We start from the raw sequence: 18,618 nt of genomic DNA, 5'->3' as shown, positions 1-18,618 counted from the left end.
GGGATCTACAGATTGATTCTTCACATGGTGCTTCAGGTTTACTTTTCATTCCTGGTAAATGAAAACGTTGAATCAAATGTTTGCATGAAGCTGCGACACAAAGAGCAATCACAGAGCAGGAGACCTGGTGGCACGGTTTTTTGAGGTTGGAGAAAAACAGATCATCATTATCAGCAAAGAAAAGCAGTTTTACAAGTGGAGTTTCATAACACTGGTGAATAACAGTTTTAGTAAAATATTTAATCAAGTATCTGATTATTATCCTGGGTTTAAATCAGTTATTTAACTTGACTAATATGAGTTGATAGAAGCAACTGTTAAAGAAATAAAATTTAGTCAGAATCCCTCAGTTTTAAGGATGTTGTTTTGCAGTCAACTATTTTTTTCTGAAACTGTTGCAATAATTGATGCTCCAGAACATTTTTCCAACATCGGGTTTAAACCAGTATTACAAACATTTCATCTCTCTAAGCAACTGAAAGATATAGATTTCTTCTGTAAGAATTAATTATCAAGATTATCATCTCATTTCAACTTCTTGCAGGATTAAATGTTTTTTTTAATTATAATTCACCCAAGAAGGTTTTATGTTTGGTTTGTGATGGATTTTACAGCCACTAGGGGTCCATATTTGACCTCTAAGTTAATACAGGACTGATCTCATCTCCAGCGTTAGGTTCTGCTCTGAAGCAGCCGTTTGTTAAATACTTGACCTCATGGATCATATTGGAGCATTCGAGCGGTCCACTCTCTGTTTCTGGTCGTCTCAGTAAGTCTGTCAGGAGTTCTGGAAACTGAACATCAGGCTGATCCTGATGATGTGATGTCAGGTAAATGTCTTCCTCTCTTTGAAGAGACCAGCTGCACTCTTCATGTCTGTGCAGCAGAGTCGTGTCGGATGTGAAAACTGACGGAAGGGAGAATAGCTGCTGCTCTGTGATTGGTCTGATGTCAGACTCCTGTCCTCTGATTGGTTTGGTACCAGAATCATTTGCATTGTCCAGTTTGATGGTTGACATCTGAACGAAGAGGTTGCTGATTGACTGCAGACATTTGTCCTTGTGCAGACCTTCGGATGAAAGGTGATCGTTTGGACCTACCAGGATGCGGTGGTCCTGTCCTAGGACATCCGTCACCTGGAAATCTGTGATATTCAGGAGGTTCCTCTGCACACATTTCTGAGAAAAGGAATCAAACACAAAGATGATAAAGACTCAACCTGAAAGCTGCTAATCACATTTTGTTGCAGCATTGTGGCTAAACTTGAATTGTTTTGCTTTCTGATCAGTTTAATGTCATTGGAAAGAGATTAATAAAGTTTTTCATGTTTACTGTAATCTTACATTTGTGGTCATTATGTTTACCTTTTTAGCTGCTTGGATTATCATTTTACTTTCATTGTTTTTTCGGCTGTATTGAATCCTAATACCTCTATGCTTTTTTTTTGGTTTTTTGCAGAACCTGTTTATGTTGCATATTTTTTGGGACTGTAAATGTTTTTTGATTATATGAAACCTCTTGTAGTTGGCAGTTAGAAGAACTCCATCCCAAACTCAGAAATGAAAGAATAAAAATGATGTCATACCCTCAGGTTTGGGTTCAGCAGCCACTGGCCGGCTGTGCTTCTTCGAGGGCTGGAGACGAGGGGAAAGAAGTACGACTTGTATCTGCAAAGAAATGTCATTTATATACGTCAGAATCTGAACGCAGCACGAACAACTTCAACTGCTTGGAGAAAACCTTTTAAATTATTTCTATATATTTCTATATTGTTCCACTTTGCAAACAAAACAAGGATGCACAGGGACCGTTTATTTTACTTTGTGCTATCAGAACATGATCATTAAAAACAGCCTGTTTGTGCCCATCAAGTTCTGAAGTCACAGGAAATCCTGAGGAAGGCTGAATTATCTTATCTGCTTCACATCTGAACATCCTTCTTTTTTTTTTTTTTTTGAAAGGTTATTCACAACAGCTTCAGTCCAGTCAAGTTTCCACTGTGCTGCATGTTTTAGATGTTTCTGCAGTTCGGCACTCCTGAATTGAATAAATGGCTCATTAGCAGACATCTGCAGAACTTGATGGCATGCTGAGGAGTTCATTCAATCATTTGTGTCAGCTGTAATGGAGCAGATGCACATCTAAATCATGCTGGAACCAGGCCCTTCTGAGGACCAGAACCAGAAACCACTGCATTAAGAATAGTTTAGCATGAAGGAAGCCTGAACTTTGCTGGAAACTGTTTATAAAGATGCTTAGGATCCTAACTATGAATAAATGTTAATATTACATCTGAACTGCATTGCAGCCTGTTGAACAAGTAGTTTTTTATTTAGCTGGCTGTAGAGGAGCTGGGATGAGAGTCTGGTTCTAAACCAGTTAAAGGTGGACTTCTCCCTTTATGTTGGTAGTAAGTTTCTGCCTCAAGCCGAGGAGTTCAAGGATCTTGCTGTTGTTTCTACAGGTGATGGTAGGATAAAGCAAGAGGTGGTTAGATGGATCACAGTTTCATCACCACTGATGAGGGTGTTGCTACGGTCTGTTGTGGTGAAGAAGGATTCGAGGTGAATGGTGAGGTTCTGGATTTACAGTACTGGTCCATGTACATTCTGATGCCATGGCCATGAGATATGATTGATACCAGAAAGAATGAGATCCTGGATACAAGTGGCTGTAAAGAGCTTCCTCCATAGGATGACAGGACTCTGCCTTAGAGATCCTGAAGGGAGCACAGGGAGCCAGCTGAGGTCCAATCATCTAATCAGGAGGCCTCCTGATATCCCTGCTTTTGAATTTTCCAGGAGTCCAACTGGGAATAGACCCTGGGGCAGACCAAGAATTCCCTGAATGGATAATATATGCCTTGACTGAGAACACCATGGGATCCACCAGGGGGAGCCGGAGAGCATCGATGGATAGATGCATGGATGCATGGATGGATGGATGGATGGATGGATGGATGGATGGATGGATGCATGGATGGATGGATGGATGGATAGATGGATGGATGGATGGATGCATGGATGCATGGATGGATGGATGGATGGATGGATGCATGGATGCATGGATTTCAGATTTCTCTGATAACTCACAGAGTTCTGGAAAGGATGGAGATGATCATCACAGAGACGACCAGCAGCAGCAGAGGAGTCGCCGTCAACACCACTGGAACTTCATCTGAGGAACAGAAAATTCTCAAATATGAAACAGCTCCAACATCTCTATGACATAGATGCTGGTTTTGTTAAGTCTGGCAGATCTAGGATTAGATGTTGCTGCAGTAGCATGATGTTAGCAGGACGGTGATACAAGGAGATGGAGCCAACCAGCAATGCTGCAGATTCACCATTCAGGACAAACCTGAGTTCTGCTCTGTGGAAAGAGATTCCCTCAAACTAAACACCAGAAAGAGTTAAAAACTTGGTGAGAAGGTGTTGTTGGACCAATCATAACAGCTTCACAGTTCTGGAATTTTATATATAGATCTCAGAGAAGATCAAGTTTCTCTGATGCCCATTTTTGTTCCGGCCTGCAGCTTCTTGAATCACATGATTTAAAAGAACAAGCTAACGTCTCTTTGATTTGGGTTTCAGGGCTGAAGATCTCACCAAAATGAGTGGCCACAAGGATGATGGTTCTGGAAAGATTATCAGCCAGTAGGAGCAGGGAGTACTCGGTGCTGGGAGTCAGGTTGGAGAAGGTGTGCTGGTGCTGCTGGTCCGGCCACAAAGACAGAACTGGAAAACACAGAATTCACATCTTTTACAACCTGTTTGAAGACACACGTCTGTCCACAAGTTAAAGAAACAGACATTTATTTATCCTGGTCTGGATCTGTTGTTTTCCATCCTTTCTTATTTTCCAAAGGTTTTATGGAGCTAGTGGCATTTATTTATTCGTACCTGGACAGGAATAAGCGCAAAGAGAGAAGGGGAAGATATGCAGTAAAAATAGCTGGAATTGAACCGGGGACAGCTGTGATGAAGACTGCAGCCCCTACCACCTAGCGGCTGTTCTCCAGCCTTTCGGAAGGTGTTTCAGCTCCTTTGTTGCTAAAAAAAAAATAATAAGGTTCGGTCTGAGCTTTAATTGATCTTTGCAACTGCACAGGGCCCCATGCTGGGCTTGATTTCACACAGAACAGGCTGACAAATGAATTTACAAGTTGATTTACTAAGAAAAACTCCTACAGCTAAAAGATGTTAACAGAATCTTCATTGAGCTGAATAATAAAGATAATTTAGTTGAAGCTAATTTATTAAGAACGGCTGCTTGTACAAACATTTATTTTACATGCATGTATTGTTGTGTTCTGGTAGCTGGAGGGCTTTAATGGAGGTCCAAAGGAAAAAGGGCCTCATTAAACCTCTGAAGAAATACAAATTGGACCAGAACTTTTGTTCCATATTATGATTAAAAATGTGATTCATTTCAGGTTAAAACGCACTCTGTGTGTCAGTGTCTCTCCTCAGCATCAATCTGTATCTGTCCACTCTGATTGGTGCAGACTTCCTTTGCCACGCCCACATGACGGTCACGGTGGTTTTAGTGACGCTGACGACCGTCAGGCTGACGACTTCCATCAGAGCTGAGAGAAGACAGAGGAAAAATGACCCAGATTCATCTTCCTCCTCTTAAAACAACCTTGCTCTGTGTTTCTGGAGGTGAAGCTGAGCACTAAAACACCCTGGATGTCTTCAGCGGTCGCCATGTTTACCTCCGTGCTGCAGACTGGCTGCCAGAGACTGGGCAGGTCCACACTGCTGGTTGTAGACAGGGAACACACTGACCAGGTAGGACTCATCAGGGTCAACATCTGGAAACACAAGACGGTTAAAAGCTCGTGCGTCCAAACTTTTAACTGGAGCTGCTTCTTAAATATGAAATTTTCCAAAGTAATTTGAAGAAATCCTTCTGTTAGTTCGCTAATTTTAAATAAATTTGGCAACATTTTTACAGACTCTATGGGAGCAGCTGTGATGGAAAAACACGAGACACAAGAAAACTGTGGAGTCTGCGGTTGCTATGGTGATTGACACTCTTCCTCAGACAAACAGACTTAAAATGAAGGCCTCAACAGTCACTGCACAAAAACTACAAGTTGTCTCAGAAAACTTCTGGTGGCCAAACGTGTGAACTTCTAAGTGTCTCTAGTGTTTTACATAGAAGATATGACGGCGTAAACCGACCCTTAAAGTCCCGAAAAACGTTCAGAGCTGGAATATAATGGGAGCCAATTAGAGTTCGGGTTTCTACACTCATGGACGATTTGACAGAAAACCACAAGTCATAAAGCAACATTAGACAAACTGCCTGGAAAGAGACGAAATACCCACATTATGATGTACAAACTGTTCATGTGGAGAAAAAACTGGTTATGAAAGTAGTTTCAGTAAAACGTCTGATGAATATTGAACGGTGAGATCATCACATTAGCTTAAACATTTCACAGTAAAATGTCAAAGATGCATAAACTGTAAAAGGTTTTAAAATGCTGTTTCAGTCAGTTAAGGTCCGACTTTCCTTCATACATCTGAACTTTATATGATGTTTCTGCTGTAAGCTGAGCTGAGATGCTCCAAACAGGTTCTTTCTGTTCTTCCACCAACATTCAGTTTCTGTAACCGAGGGACATTTGTTGCTAATTTTGGCAAAAACAAAAAGAAAAAGTTGAAAACTCGCCAAAAAAGGTCTAGATTAAAATATTTAGAAGGAGAAACCTTCTCCACACTCATCATCTTAGTTTGGTTTGTTGATGTAGGCGATAAGATGTGTGGCTGTGTCTCTTTTTAATGTTTTTATTATAATAAATCAAACACATCTGAGATGACCTGTGATGACAGCAGAGGAGGTGAAACCGTCAACTCTACGCCATCGGCTGGTGGACAGATTTTTCTCTGAGTGCCACCGAACCGCAGCATGGCTGCCAGGCGGGACAGAGGATGGAGCGCCAGGGAGCGTCCACTGGACCAGGAGCTCTTCGTCTTCTGGAAAATTGCTGGAAATCCACAAGTTTCTCACAGAAGGCAGAGCTGCAGAAAGTATTCAAAGAAAAATGAAACGTTCAGCTGCAGGTTGTGAAGGTCAGAAATAAAACACCTTTGCGCAAAGACATGTAGGATAAAAATTATACAGTGTTAAATGAGATGAAATGATGACACTAAATGTCATGATGTGAATTTAATTATTAAGTAACTTTACCTTTGAAGAGTTACAAAGTCTTTTTAAAGTCCGCAGTATTAATACTCCAGATCTAAGATGGCTGCTAAAAACACGTTTGCTCCCAGATATTGTAAAACTCCTCTCTTTATAAAGCATCAGTCAACAGGTTTGATTATGTTCAGTTTAGGAGGTGGAGCTAATCAAATAGCCCCGCCCAGGTGATAAGGATCAGTCCCAGGCATATACTGGTCCTTCTCAAAATATTAGCATATTGTGATAAAGTTCATTATTTTCCATAATGTCATGATGAAAATTTAACATTCATATATTTTAGATTCATTTCACAATAACTGAAATATTTCAGGTCTTTTATTGTCTTAATACGGATGATTTTGGCATACAGCTCATGAAAACCCAAAATTTCTATCTCACAAAATTAGCATATCATTAAAAGGTTCTCTAAACGAGCTATGAACCTAATCATCTGAATCAACGAGTTAACTCTAAACACCTGCAAAAGATTCCTGAGGCCTTTAAAACTCCCAGCCTGGTTCATCACTCAAAACCCCAATCATGGGTAAGACTGCCGACCTGACTGCTGTCCAGAAGGCCACTATTGACACCCTCAAGCAAGAGGGTAAGACACAGAAAGACATTTCTGAACGAATAGGCTGTTCCCAGAGTGCTGTATCAAGGCACCTCAGTGGGAAGTCTGTGGGAAGGAAAAAGTGTGGCAGAAAACGCTGCACAACGAGAAGAGGTGACCGGACCCTGAGGAAGATTGTGGAGAAGGGCCGATTCCAGACCTTGGGGGACCTGCGGAAGCAGTGGACTGAGTCTGGAGTAGAAACATCCAGAGCCACCGTGCACAGGCGTGTGCAGGAAATGGGCTACAGGTGCCGCATTCCCCAGGTCAAGCCACTTTTGAACCAGAAACAGCGGCAGAAGCGCCTGACCTGGGCTACACAGAAGCAGCACTGGACTGTTGCTCAGTGGTCCAAAGTACTTTTTTCGGATGAAAGCAAATTCTGCATGTCATTCGGAAATCAAGGTGCCAGAGTCTGGAGGAAGACTGGGGAGAAGGAAATGCCAAAATGCCAGAAGTCCAGTGTCAAGTACCCACAGTCAGTGATGGTCTGGGGTGCCGTGTCAGCTGCTGGTGTTGGTCCACTGTGTTTTATCAAGGGCAGGGTCAATGCAGCTAGCTATCAGGAGATTTTGGAGCACTTCATGCTTCCATCTGCTGAAAAGCTTTATGGAGATGAAGATTTCATTTTTCAGCACGACCTGGCACCTGCTCACAGTGCCAAAACCACTGGTAAATGGTTTACTGACCATGGTATCACTGTGCTCAATTGGCCTGCCAACTCTCCTGACCTGAACCCCATAGAGAATCTGTGGGATATTGTGAAGAGAACGTTGAGAGACTCAAGACCCAACACTCTGGATGAGCTAAAGGCCGCTATCGAAGCATCCTGGGCCTCCATAAGACCTCAGCAGTGCCACAGGCTGATTGCCTCCATGCCACGCCACATTGAAGCAGTCATTTCTGCAAAAGGATTCCCGACCAAGTATTGAGTGCATAACTGTACATGATTATTTGAAGGTTGACGTTTTTTGTATTAAAAACACTTTTCTTTTATTGGTCGGATGAAATATGCTAATTTTGTGAGATAGGAATTTTGGGTTTTCATGAGCTGTATGCCAAAATCATCCGTATTAAGACAATAAAAGACCTGAAATATTTCAGTTAGTGTGCAATGAATCTAAAATATATGAATGTTAAATTTTCATCATGACATTATGGAAAATAATGAACTTTATCACAATATGCTAATATTTTGAGAAGGACCAGTATATCTTTGGAGGTCATGTGACAGGAAGGTGTTTGCTCCACCATCTGAACTCTCACTTCCTCCTCTGATAAGAAACTTAACCCGACTCAGGATGTTGCAAAACCGAAGGAACAGAAGATGCAATCTAATAGTGGAAGTTTAGCCGGTGAAGGTGAAATCTTCTGCTTTGGTCTAAGAGAATAAATGTTTTTGGTGTTTATTTTACACAGAACTGAATCTTACTGATCTGTCCTTCCTACCAGGAACCGATTATTTTATATTAATAGTTTATGATGAAGTCAACAGCTTCTCAGGCGACATGGAGAAGAAAACAGTGACAAAGACTATGTATAATGTTTAGTTTTTAGGTCCGCGGTTGATCATGTCTTCTGTCAGAAGATAATGTTCTCAGAACCATAAAAACCGATCCAGGCGCCACACAGTGAAACACTCACAGATCTGGGTTTGTGTGTCGATTTGAAGTCGTGCTGCAGGTCCAAAACCGGCTGTGTTGAAAGCCTCAACAGTGATGCTGTAGTTCCCCTCCTTCACCACCAGGAGCAAAGTCGTCTCTGTGACGTTTTGAACGGGTTCACGTGGATTAATGCTGACCCGGTATCCGAGGACCCGATCTTTGGCCCCACCAGGGTCAGGGGTCTAAAATAAAGAGAGGACACAAAACAGCTGACGAGAAGCTGTTTGGAGGAGTTTCTAACATGTTTTTATCACTTTTTTAAATAAATTAGTAATTCCTGTTTTTTATTAATTAACATGTTTTTAATGAATGCATTAAAAAAAATATTAGAAGCTGTAGATCTAGAGATTTTATTTTTCCAACCTGCATTATAAAAAGAATATATAATACCAAACAATTCATATCCCCAAACTCCCCCTAATGTTACTCATTTTTATTTTAATTATTCAAACATCAGATAATTGGGACTGAGGCTTTGCCTCATTATTAGTTTGACTTGTTGAACTGAGTCAGTAGTTTGTTTCTTATTGATAGGATGCGTTCATTCAACACATTTTACCACCCAGATGAGATGAAGGAGGAGAGACCCATCAGTGCCGGTTTTCTCCACTCTGTAACACATCTCTGGAGGTTGGGAAGGCGCTGGGAAAATAGCAGTTAAATATAATATTAACTGATCATTTCAACAAGCATAATTCATTTTACATGAAGTAAAAATAAAATGAATGAATCTCTTAATACCATTTTGTATTGTCTCTGTAAATGATGAATGTGCTTTATGTTCTCAGTTTCCAGGTAAATCTGTGACTGTGAAGGGCCCGTTTGCTTTTACAACAATTTAATTCAATTCAGTTTTATTTATATAAGTCACAACACTTTGTCTCAAGGTTCTTCACAACAGTCAGGTTCATACATTCCTATTAATCGTAACCATTGAACAGTTCAGTCAGATTCAGTTATTTATTCAAATTGGATAAAAAGTTTTTCTGTCTAAGGAAACCCAGCAGATTGCATCCAGTCAGTGACTTGCAGCATTCACTCCTCCTGGATGAGCATGTAGAGACAGTGGAGAGTCACTGGTGTTGACTTTGCAGCAATCCCTCATACTGAGCATGCATGTAGCGACAGTGGAGAGGAAAAACTCCCTTTTAACAGGAAGAAACCTCCAGCAGAACCAGAACCAGGCTCAGTGTGAGCGGCCATCTGCCACGACCGACTGGAGGTTTGAGAGAACAGAGCAGAGACACAAAGAGAACAAAGAAGCACTGATCTAGGAGTACTTTCTATGGGAAGGAAAAGTAAATGTTAATGGATGTAGCTCCTTTAGTCGTTTCATCTAGAAAGAAAGAACAGATAAACTCTGAGCCAGTTTTCAAGGTTAGAGTCTGAAAGAGAGAACATAGAGTTAGTCACAGTAGAAGCTCAGTCAGTAGCCATGTCTAGGAGAGAGAAAAGGTTAAACACTGAAAGACAGGGCCATGTGGATCATCTGTAGAAGGTGAGCATTAAGTTGTTGCCAGCGGAAGCTTGGACGATTCCTCTCTCCAGAAAGGTGTCACAGGTAGAAACAGAGTCAGGCCGGGTGTAGCTTCTAGGAAGAGAAAAGAGAGAACATAAAAGTTATAAGACAAGAAACTGATAACAGGCTTTACAACCTGTTCAGGTTTGTTTATCTCTGGTGTTTTCAGGCTGTGTCTGTCATTAACTTTTTATTCAGTCCAAAAAGCTCAACAATCAATCAGGTTCGGGGATTTTTTTTTCCTCCTGTGGTTCTGCACCTGAGTGGAGAACAATCAGTCTCTATGCTGTATGGTTGGTTCCCATGGTGAACATTTTGGTGCAGAGCTTTGGTTCTTAGCGTATTTATGGTTAGCCATCTTCTGCTGCATTGTTTGATTATTTTTAGGGGCCCAGTTATGTCCTGTAGTACATACTTGTGTGTGTGACGTGAAGGTTTACCTCTATCCAGTGTTTGTATGTTTGTGTCTGAGCTCCAGTCGCTCCAGATACCGGACTTCGTCATGCAGGCCACAGCAGCTTTGTACGCCATAAAAGGTAGGAGGTTTGTGATTGTGTAGTTCAGAGCCTGACCTTCATATGCAGGAATGAGATCTGAAATCTAGAATGAAAACAGGAAGAAGTCTGTTTAGCAGCCTAGACAGAAGAAGGTCCCACCCTGCAGCATGAAATCATTAAGACACGTTATTACCAAACTTCACGTTGTTTCTACCTGCTCCACTGCAGGAAAATCAGAACAACAAACCACCTGAACTTCTATTGTTTGGTATTTTTGTAAATCTCTGAAAAGGGAATGTGTATGTGTACACAAGAGGACGGCAAGTTTGTTTCCAGCAAGTTTTTATGGTGCATCAAACAAAGGAGGAGACCAAGTGCTGATTAATCGAAGTTTGCTTGTACGATGCTAACCTCGGTCCATGTGTGAGCGTCGTTGGGTCTATACCGAAGCCGACAGCTGCCACGAACGCTGCTTTTCCACGACGCAACAAGTGAGTCCGCAGTGGAAGCAATGAGAGCTAAAGCAGGCTGAGAAGGTTTGACTGCAGAGGAAATAAGTATTTCATCAGTTTCACTGCAGTTGGTCAACTTTTTTAGGAGGCGCAGAAAAAAATACAAAAATACAAAATCAATCGATGTGCACACAAGAAAGCACAACCAAACACAATTGTAATGTGTGCACCAGTAAATGTGGAAAATGTGCTCCAAATGAAACATGCACACACATGTGCAAACAAGACAGTTACACAAAACAAATTCACATGCATACAAAAAATTAGAATGTGCAAACAGCATAAATAAATCTAACATCTGCAAAAAACAAAATAAGAAGCACGCGAGATATCAACATGTGCACACAAGATAATACCATGTGCTGCAAACAATACAGCAACATGTGCACATAAGATAGTTATAATGTGAACACATCATAACCTGACTAATCTAAGTGCTCTGCTCAGGTTGAACATGTTTCTGTTTATACAGCAGAGTATAAGAACCTGTTAAGCTCCAGGTCTGCCTATATGTTGCACAGACCCCCTGAAATTGGGAACAGGTATCTTCTCATGAACACACAGCGTAGTACCGTTGGTCCCTCAGGAGCTCAGAAGTTGATAAACATGCTGGAAAGATTTACTTAAAATCAGGAGAAGTGTGTCGGTGTTTTAACCTTTGTCAAACAGAAACATCCTATGAGGCTGGGACCAAACGTCCGTCCCAGTCAGGTAGCTCTTTATTCGGGCTGTCACTTCGAGGGTGGCTGCTGGGTTAAAGATGCCATGGCAGGAGATGATTTTATAGTCGCTGAGGAAGACAGCAAAGCATTAACCAAAGCTGGTGAAGATATCTAAAGATTTCAGCGTAGAGCTGGGTTTACCTGGTGAAGACCAGAGAGGCCTTAGACTCAGACACCTGACTCCAGCTGCAGGTCACAGACCTGTGTTGATCTGAAGTTTCCTGGTAGTAGCAGGACATGTTCAGAGTCTCTGCAGTGAGGAGACAAAAACCATGATTCAAGTTCAAGTCCAACAGTTTCACCCTTTTATTTCTCTCAGCTGCTGCTGTTTCTGTTTGGTTTCTTTGTTTATTGAACAAAATGTCGCCACAATCAAAAGGTAACAGCTTCTAGAGGAAAGTCAGTATAGAGCCAACTTAGTGAAAAGGAAACCCGTGGTTCATTCTCCATGTGTCTAAATGAAGATTGGTGCTGTGCAGTCACCCTGTGGGCCTCAAGCCTAAATTTCTTTGATAACAGCCTTCAGGTCATCTGCCTCACTGGGTCTGGTGTCTCTCATCTTCCTCTTGACAACACTCCATAGATTTTCTATGAGATTCCGGTGAGGGGAGTTTGCTGGTCAATCAAGAACAGGAGCACCATGGTTAATGAACCAGCTTTTGGTACCTTGTTCAGTGTGGACCGGTACCAAGTCCTGCTAGAAAATGAAATCAGCATCTCCATAAAGCTGGTCAGCAGAAGAAAAGCCTTTTTTTTCTGAGACTGAATTCTGGGTTTTCATTCTCTGTGAGCCATATTCATCAAAAATTACAAGAAATTAAGGCTTGAAATATTTCACTCTGTGTTATAAATCTATGTAATTTAGATGTATCCGTAGCATAGAATGCAGCGCCTCTACAGGTGGCTGGTGGTATATCACACCAGGGCAGGGGGGCTTGTTTAACCCTTAGAAACAGGAGAGCCACCACTGCTCCACATAAAGGAATATGTTGTTGCTTCTACAGTTCATGAGATATGTCTGACAATCTTTAAATATTGTAGTGATGCAACATAAAGTCTGCCGAAATGTGATTTTATCAGGATATATTTTCCATTTCAAAGCACTTTCATAAACTTCAAGACTCCTCTCACTCCTCAGTGAAGAAGAAGGCGGTGGATGTTGGCAGTCTTGCGAGTCGGTGACACAGACACGGTCGTTTTCCTTACATGGCTTCAGCTCCGAGTGTCTCACTGATACTTCTGTCGGATATAAAAACACAAACAGATCTAATCATCCAATCTGATTTCATATAAATGGATGCAACCCCAACAGCTTGTAGAACCACCTTCAGTGACTCTTCAGGTGTGTTTCTGCACTACAGCATTTTAATCAGGTTGGGATCTAGACTTTGACTAGGCCTTTGAAACATTTTCAGCCATCCTGTTGTTTGAGATCATTGTTCTGTTGATGACCCAGATTGGACCGAGCTTCAGGGCTCTGCAACCTTGACAACCTAAAGAGCCATTTTCAGCCTCGTTTAGAGCTGCTAATGTTATTGGAAATGTGTTGCCATTTTTAAAGAACCACTATTTTATTTCTATTTTTAGCTTTTTAAATAAAGAACATAAAACTTTAGCAAAAAACATGATGTATACATTTTCTTCTGAGATCCAATCCAAATCCGTAATTTATAAAGCACATTAAAAACTGTTTGTACTGAACAGTACTAAAACAGACATAAATAATAATAAAGTAGAATGAAAAACAATAAAAGCTAAAACACACAAACCAGTTTTTTGTGCCTTTAAGAGACTAGAAAACAAGAAGAGTTGATTTTAAAGGTCTAAAGAGCCGCAGGTTGCAGAACCCTGGGACAGATGGACTCATTGGACTGAACTTTGAACGGATCAATGAAAAACAAGATTGTTCTGATCGATTGAGTTCCGGTATTTTTTTTTAATCTTTCTCCACACGGAAAGCTTTGAAAGACCTGGATCTGTTTCAAGTCATTTTCCTTCATGATGTCCCACCAGAAAAATAAACAGGAGTGAAAGAAACACCAGAGTTTAAAAACGGGTGAATCAAACGGTTCTGATGAAAAACTCACCGATAGAGAAGACACCAGGGCGGCTCAGCAGGGTCCATATAGCAAGCTGGAGCTTCAGAGACCAAAGGTCCATTTTAATAGGAAAAACTGTCGCCCATGAGAAACATCTGCTTGTTATGAAGAGTAGAAAGCATCCATCTGGTTTCTGGAGCTTCTGCCTGCAGCAGTTGAAGGTCTGAACCTGATGTTGGAGGAGGAGCAGGAGGAGGAACTCACTTGAACCCTCTGAGACTGAAGCTGCTGAGGAAATGACTGCATTCATCTAAAAGTGACGGCCTTCTCGCGTCACATCATCATGACGCACGCAGGAGGGTCTGTGACTAACTGAGGTCATGGAGCTTTTAGAGGAACATCTGATCTGCTGCTGTTTCTGATCTGGTTTGAATTTGCTGAAGGTTTTCCAGCCGATAGAAACTGGTGTAAAAACTGGAGATAAATATTTATTCAGGGTTTGTTTGCTTTTAATCGTGTGTTGAATGTAAGACAGCAAAAAGTTAGAAAAAATAATACATTTTATCAAATTTAGGCTTTGAGGGATTAATCTTTCCCAAAATTAAGACTAAATCCAGATTTCTCCTCCCTGTTTTCCCCTAAATTATGAAACCTTTGTCACAAAGAAATTATTTATATTTTAGAAAACCTGAACAGTTCAAGATTTGGTAAAAATGTCTAAAATATAATTTCATGAACTATTTAGAACAAAATTAAACAAAACCGTTTGATGCAAACATCCTTTTAATTCAATGCACATAAATGTAACTAGTAATAAATGTTAAATATTGGATATTTTTTATAATTGAAGCTTTTGTTACCTGATGAACGGCTGTTTGTCTGGTTGGATGGATGGAGGATGGATGGAGGATGGATGATGGTTGGATGCCAACAGCAGGTTTCCCTCCACAGACACAAACTCAACATCTGGTGTCTCCTTCACAACTAAATCTGAACCTTCTGTGGTTCCACCATCATCAGATCACCTCACGGTTGATAAACATTGCTTAGATGTTCTCCTCTGGCCTCATGCAGTTAAGCCCAGAAGTATTCACACTCCTGCCACATTGAGATGAAAGATTTTAATTCAGCCAAGAGGTTCGTTTCTGACGGGAAATGGGACGGACGATGAAGGAAACAACTGTTTTATTTTTAAATCATTTTTTATTTTCTTCATAATCATTGGGAAAAATCTTCAAACCCTCCTGGTTGCTGAGCAGCTTTTTGCAGCTTCCCTGATATTTTGATGATTTAATTTTGGGGATGAGCTCCAATTCTTTGAGCTTGGAAAACCTCCTTGCCATCACCCTAAGCTCCCTACTCAGATTCAGGTCTGGACTTTGACTAGGCCACTGCAAATGTTGGTCAAATTAAATATTATTAATATTAAAAGTAAATCTGCCAGAGGTATGAATAATTGTGAGTTTCACTTTATGAACATGTTTTCTTTAGATTCAGCTGCTGGTTTGTCTGCAGGAGGAAATAAAATCCAAACCAACAAATTAAATTCATTAGTTCCACTTTTTAATCTTCATTTTTGCTCCGAAACAAAATTGCTGCAACTTTATTTTATTTCCTTTTTCATATAAAATAAAAAAAAAAAAAACATACGAAAAACATTTACAAACATTTGAAAACAACACAAAAAGAAGCAGGAGAAAGAAACCAGTGAAACTTTGTACAGATGGACATTAAGGAAGCGAAGGGAGCGTTAACACTGCGACACTCTGACTAAACGTTAACCTCTGCTGCCACCGGCTGGCTCTGCTGCTTCATCTCTGATCGCTGCAGAAACCCAAAACTAAAAAACATTTATGAGACGAAAGCAAATTTTCATGTGGTTTTCAGATTCTGGGTGCAGTTATTCCAAAATCTGCAGCCGTCTCCGTTTCCCCACAGCTTCTATTGAAGCAACCAGCAGCTACAACTTCTCCCATTGCCTCATGATGAAGTTTCTAACCTTTAAAACATCTGAGCTTCCTGATTATTAAGTGACTGACGACAGTTTTTCACCTGATTCTGACATAATATTGTCTAAAAAGCAGAACATCTAGAGGGATTCCTGCAGGACAGTAACAGCAGAGGTCTTCATTTTTCCTACTTCATTGCTCAACTGACATGAGGTCCAGGTCAGTACTCAGAAACTGCCGGGAATATTCTCTCTGCTGTGGGGGAACTGGTTTCCATCGGCGAAAGCAAACAGAAATGAAAGCAGCTGGTTCAGTTGGAGCGATCCGTTTGGGATTCTGTTCTTTAAACATCATTAAGTGCTCTCAGGCTGATCAGCAGTAAACCTGTAAAAACTCACTGAGCTTCTCTGTCTGGACCATCCAATGCTTGCAGACGACACTTTGGTTCGAGCGGTCTGCCTTTTTATGCTGCTCGGCTTTGGTTCTGAGGAGGAGCAGGTGGGTCCAACCTTTCACTTCCCTTCTCCCTGGATTTACCTTCAGAAATTCCTGATTGGAAAACCCAGAGGATGAGCACAGGTCAGGGACGAGGAAATGCAGAAGAAAAAAGAAACAAAGTCAAATTAAAGGAAATCTGGAATAAGAAGAGCGACGGTGGGTTCTGAAGAGCGACGGTGGGTTCTGAAGAGCGACGGTGGGTTCTGAAGAGTGACGGTGGGTTCTGAAGAGCGACGGTGGGTTCTGAAGAGGTCCGGTGTCCAAACAGTGGCAGACATGTTTTAAGGTCCCAGAAAACGGTTCTGTTTCCTGGGCCTCAGCTAGAGAAGCGACTCCAAGCACCCTGTGTGAGTTTACCCGAAGCGGGCCGAGTGGGACCAAACCTGACTGGTTTCATTCAGTCTGTGTGAGAGTGTTTGTGGGTCAGTCTGGATGTTATTTGACACGTAGCAGCTCCAGCTGGTCCTGATACTCTGTGAAAAGTCTCTGAAACCGCAGATTTTCTCCGATGACGGGTAGAACCTCCCGCAACAGCTCCCGTTTGTGCAGCCCCTGAACAATGAGACACAGAGGGACACAATGAGACACAATGAGACACAGAGAGACACAATGAGACACAGAGAGACACAATGAGACACAATGAGACACAGAGAGACACAATGAGACACAATGAGACACAGAGGGACACAATGAGACACAATGAGACACAGAGAGACACAGAGAGACACAATGAGACACAATGAGACACAGAGAGACACAATGAGACACAGAGAGACACAATGAGACACAGAGAGACACAGAGAGACACAATGAGACACAGAGGGACTCAGAGAGACACAATGAGACACAGAGGGACACAGAGGGACACAATGAGACACAATGAGACACAGAGGGACACAGAGAGACACAATGAGACACAGAGAGACACAGAGAGACACAATGAGACACAGAGGGACTCAGAGAGACACAATGAGACACAGAGGGACACAATGAGACACAATGAGACACAGAGGGACACAATGAGACACAGAGAGACACAATGAGACACAATGAGACACAATGAGACACAATGAGACACAGAGGGACACAATGAGACACAGAGAGACACAATGAGACACAATGAGACACAGAGGGACACAATGAGACACAGAGGGACTCAGAAAGACACAATGAGACACAGAGGGACACAGAGAGACACAATGAGACACAGAGGGACACAATGAGACACAATGAGACACAGAGGGACACAATGAGACACAGAGGGACTCAGAGAGACACAATGAGACACAGAGGGACACAATGAGACACAGAGGGACACAGAGAGACACAATGAGACACAGAGGGACACAATGAGACACAGAGAGACACAATGAGACACAATGAGACACAATGAGACACAGAGGGACACAATGAGACACAGAGGGACACAATGAGACACAGAGGGACACAATGAGACACAATGAGACACAGAGGGACTCAGAGAGACACAATGAGACACAGAGGGACACAATGAGACACAGAGGGACACAGAGAGACACAATGAGACACAGAGGGACACAATGAGACACAGAGGGACACAATGAGACACAATGAGACACAGAGGGACACAGAGAGACACAATGAGACACAGAGGGACACAATGAGACACAGAGGGACACAATGAGACACAATGAGACACAGAGGGACTCAGAGAGACACAATGAGACACAGAGGGACACAATGAGACACAGAGGGACACAGAGGGACACAATGAGACACAGAGAGACACAATGAGACACAGAGGGACACAATGAGACACAGAGAGACACAATGAGACACAATGAGACACAGAGGGACACAATGAGACACAGAGGGACACAATGAGACACAGAGGGACACAATGAGACACAGAGGGACACAGAGAGACACAATGAGACACAGAGGGACACAATGAGACACAGAGAGACACAGAGGGACACAATGAGACACAGAGAGACACAATGAGACACAGAGGGACACAATGAGACACAGAGGGACACAGAGAGACACAATGAGACACAGAGGGACACAATGAGACACAGAGAGACACAGAGGGACACAATGAGACACAGAGAGACACAATGAGACACAGAGGGACACAATGAGACACAGAGGGACACAGAGAGACACAATGAGACACAGAGGGACACAATGAGACACAGAGGGACTCAGAAAGACACAATGAGACACAGAAGGACACAGAGAGACACAATGAGACACAGAGGGACACAATGAGACACAATGAGACACAGAGGGACACAATGAGACACAGAGGGACTCAGAGAGACACAATGAGACACAGAGGGACACAATGAGACACAGAGGGACACAGAGAGACACAATGAGACACAGAGGGACACAATGAGACACAGAGAGACACAATGAGACACAA

At 42.0% G+C, this 18,618-nt stretch overlaps 2 protein-coding genes across 4 annotated transcripts in view; both read right to left on the bottom strand.

Annotated features, from left to right (window-relative positions):
- Positions 1 to 346: 346 nt before the first annotated feature.
- On the bottom strand, positions 347 to 14,149 carry LOC124877183 (interleukin-6 receptor subunit beta). Of its 3 annotated transcripts, XM_047380236.1 has the most exons (15): positions 13,810 to 14,148; positions 12,854 to 12,961; positions 11,864 to 11,972; positions 11,657 to 11,790; positions 10,900 to 11,030; positions 10,432 to 10,591; positions 9,032 to 9,114; positions 8,453 to 8,654; positions 5,832 to 6,032; positions 4,718 to 4,816; positions 4,448 to 4,588; positions 3,609 to 3,737; positions 3,093 to 3,177; positions 1,586 to 1,667; positions 347 to 1,178 (listed from the first exon to the last, which is right to left on the bottom strand). In XM_047380236.1, the coding sequence occupies exons 1-15, from the start codon at positions 14,069 to 14,071 to the stop codon at positions 639 to 641; spliced, it is 2,466 nt and encodes an 821-aa protein (XP_047236192.1). In that variant the 5' UTR covers positions 14,072 to 14,148; the 3' UTR covers positions 347 to 638. The 3 variants fall into 3 exon arrangements, with proteins under 3 accessions (XP_047236192.1, XP_047236194.1, XP_047236193.1); XM_047380238.1 differs by lacking the exon at positions 5,832 to 6,032 and having other exon boundaries at positions 13,810 to 14,149; XM_047380237.1 differs by lacking the exon at positions 12,854 to 12,961.
- Positions 14,150 to 15,307: 1,158 nt separating this feature from the next.
- The window catches only part of LOC124878422 (protein HIRA), a 28,096-nt gene continuing 24,785 nt past the window's right edge, over positions 15,308 to 18,618 (bottom strand). Inside the window, exon 25 of the mRNA XM_047382356.1 lies at positions 15,308 to 16,760. Within this exon, the coding sequence (XP_047238312.1) occupies positions 16,644 to 16,760 (117 nt within the window). The 3' untranslated portion in view covers positions 15,308 to 16,643. The remainder of the gene's footprint in view (positions 16,761 to 18,618) is intronic.

Source organism: Girardinichthys multiradiatus, chromosome 12 (assembly GCF_021462225.1).
Source record: "Girardinichthys multiradiatus isolate DD_20200921_A chromosome 12, DD_fGirMul_XY1, whole genome shotgun sequence".
NCBI lineage: Eukaryota > Metazoa > Chordata > Actinopteri > Cyprinodontiformes > Goodeidae > Girardinichthys > Girardinichthys multiradiatus.
Note: the sequence above shows the minus strand (reverse complement) of the source record. Positions and strands in the feature narration are given on the sequence as shown.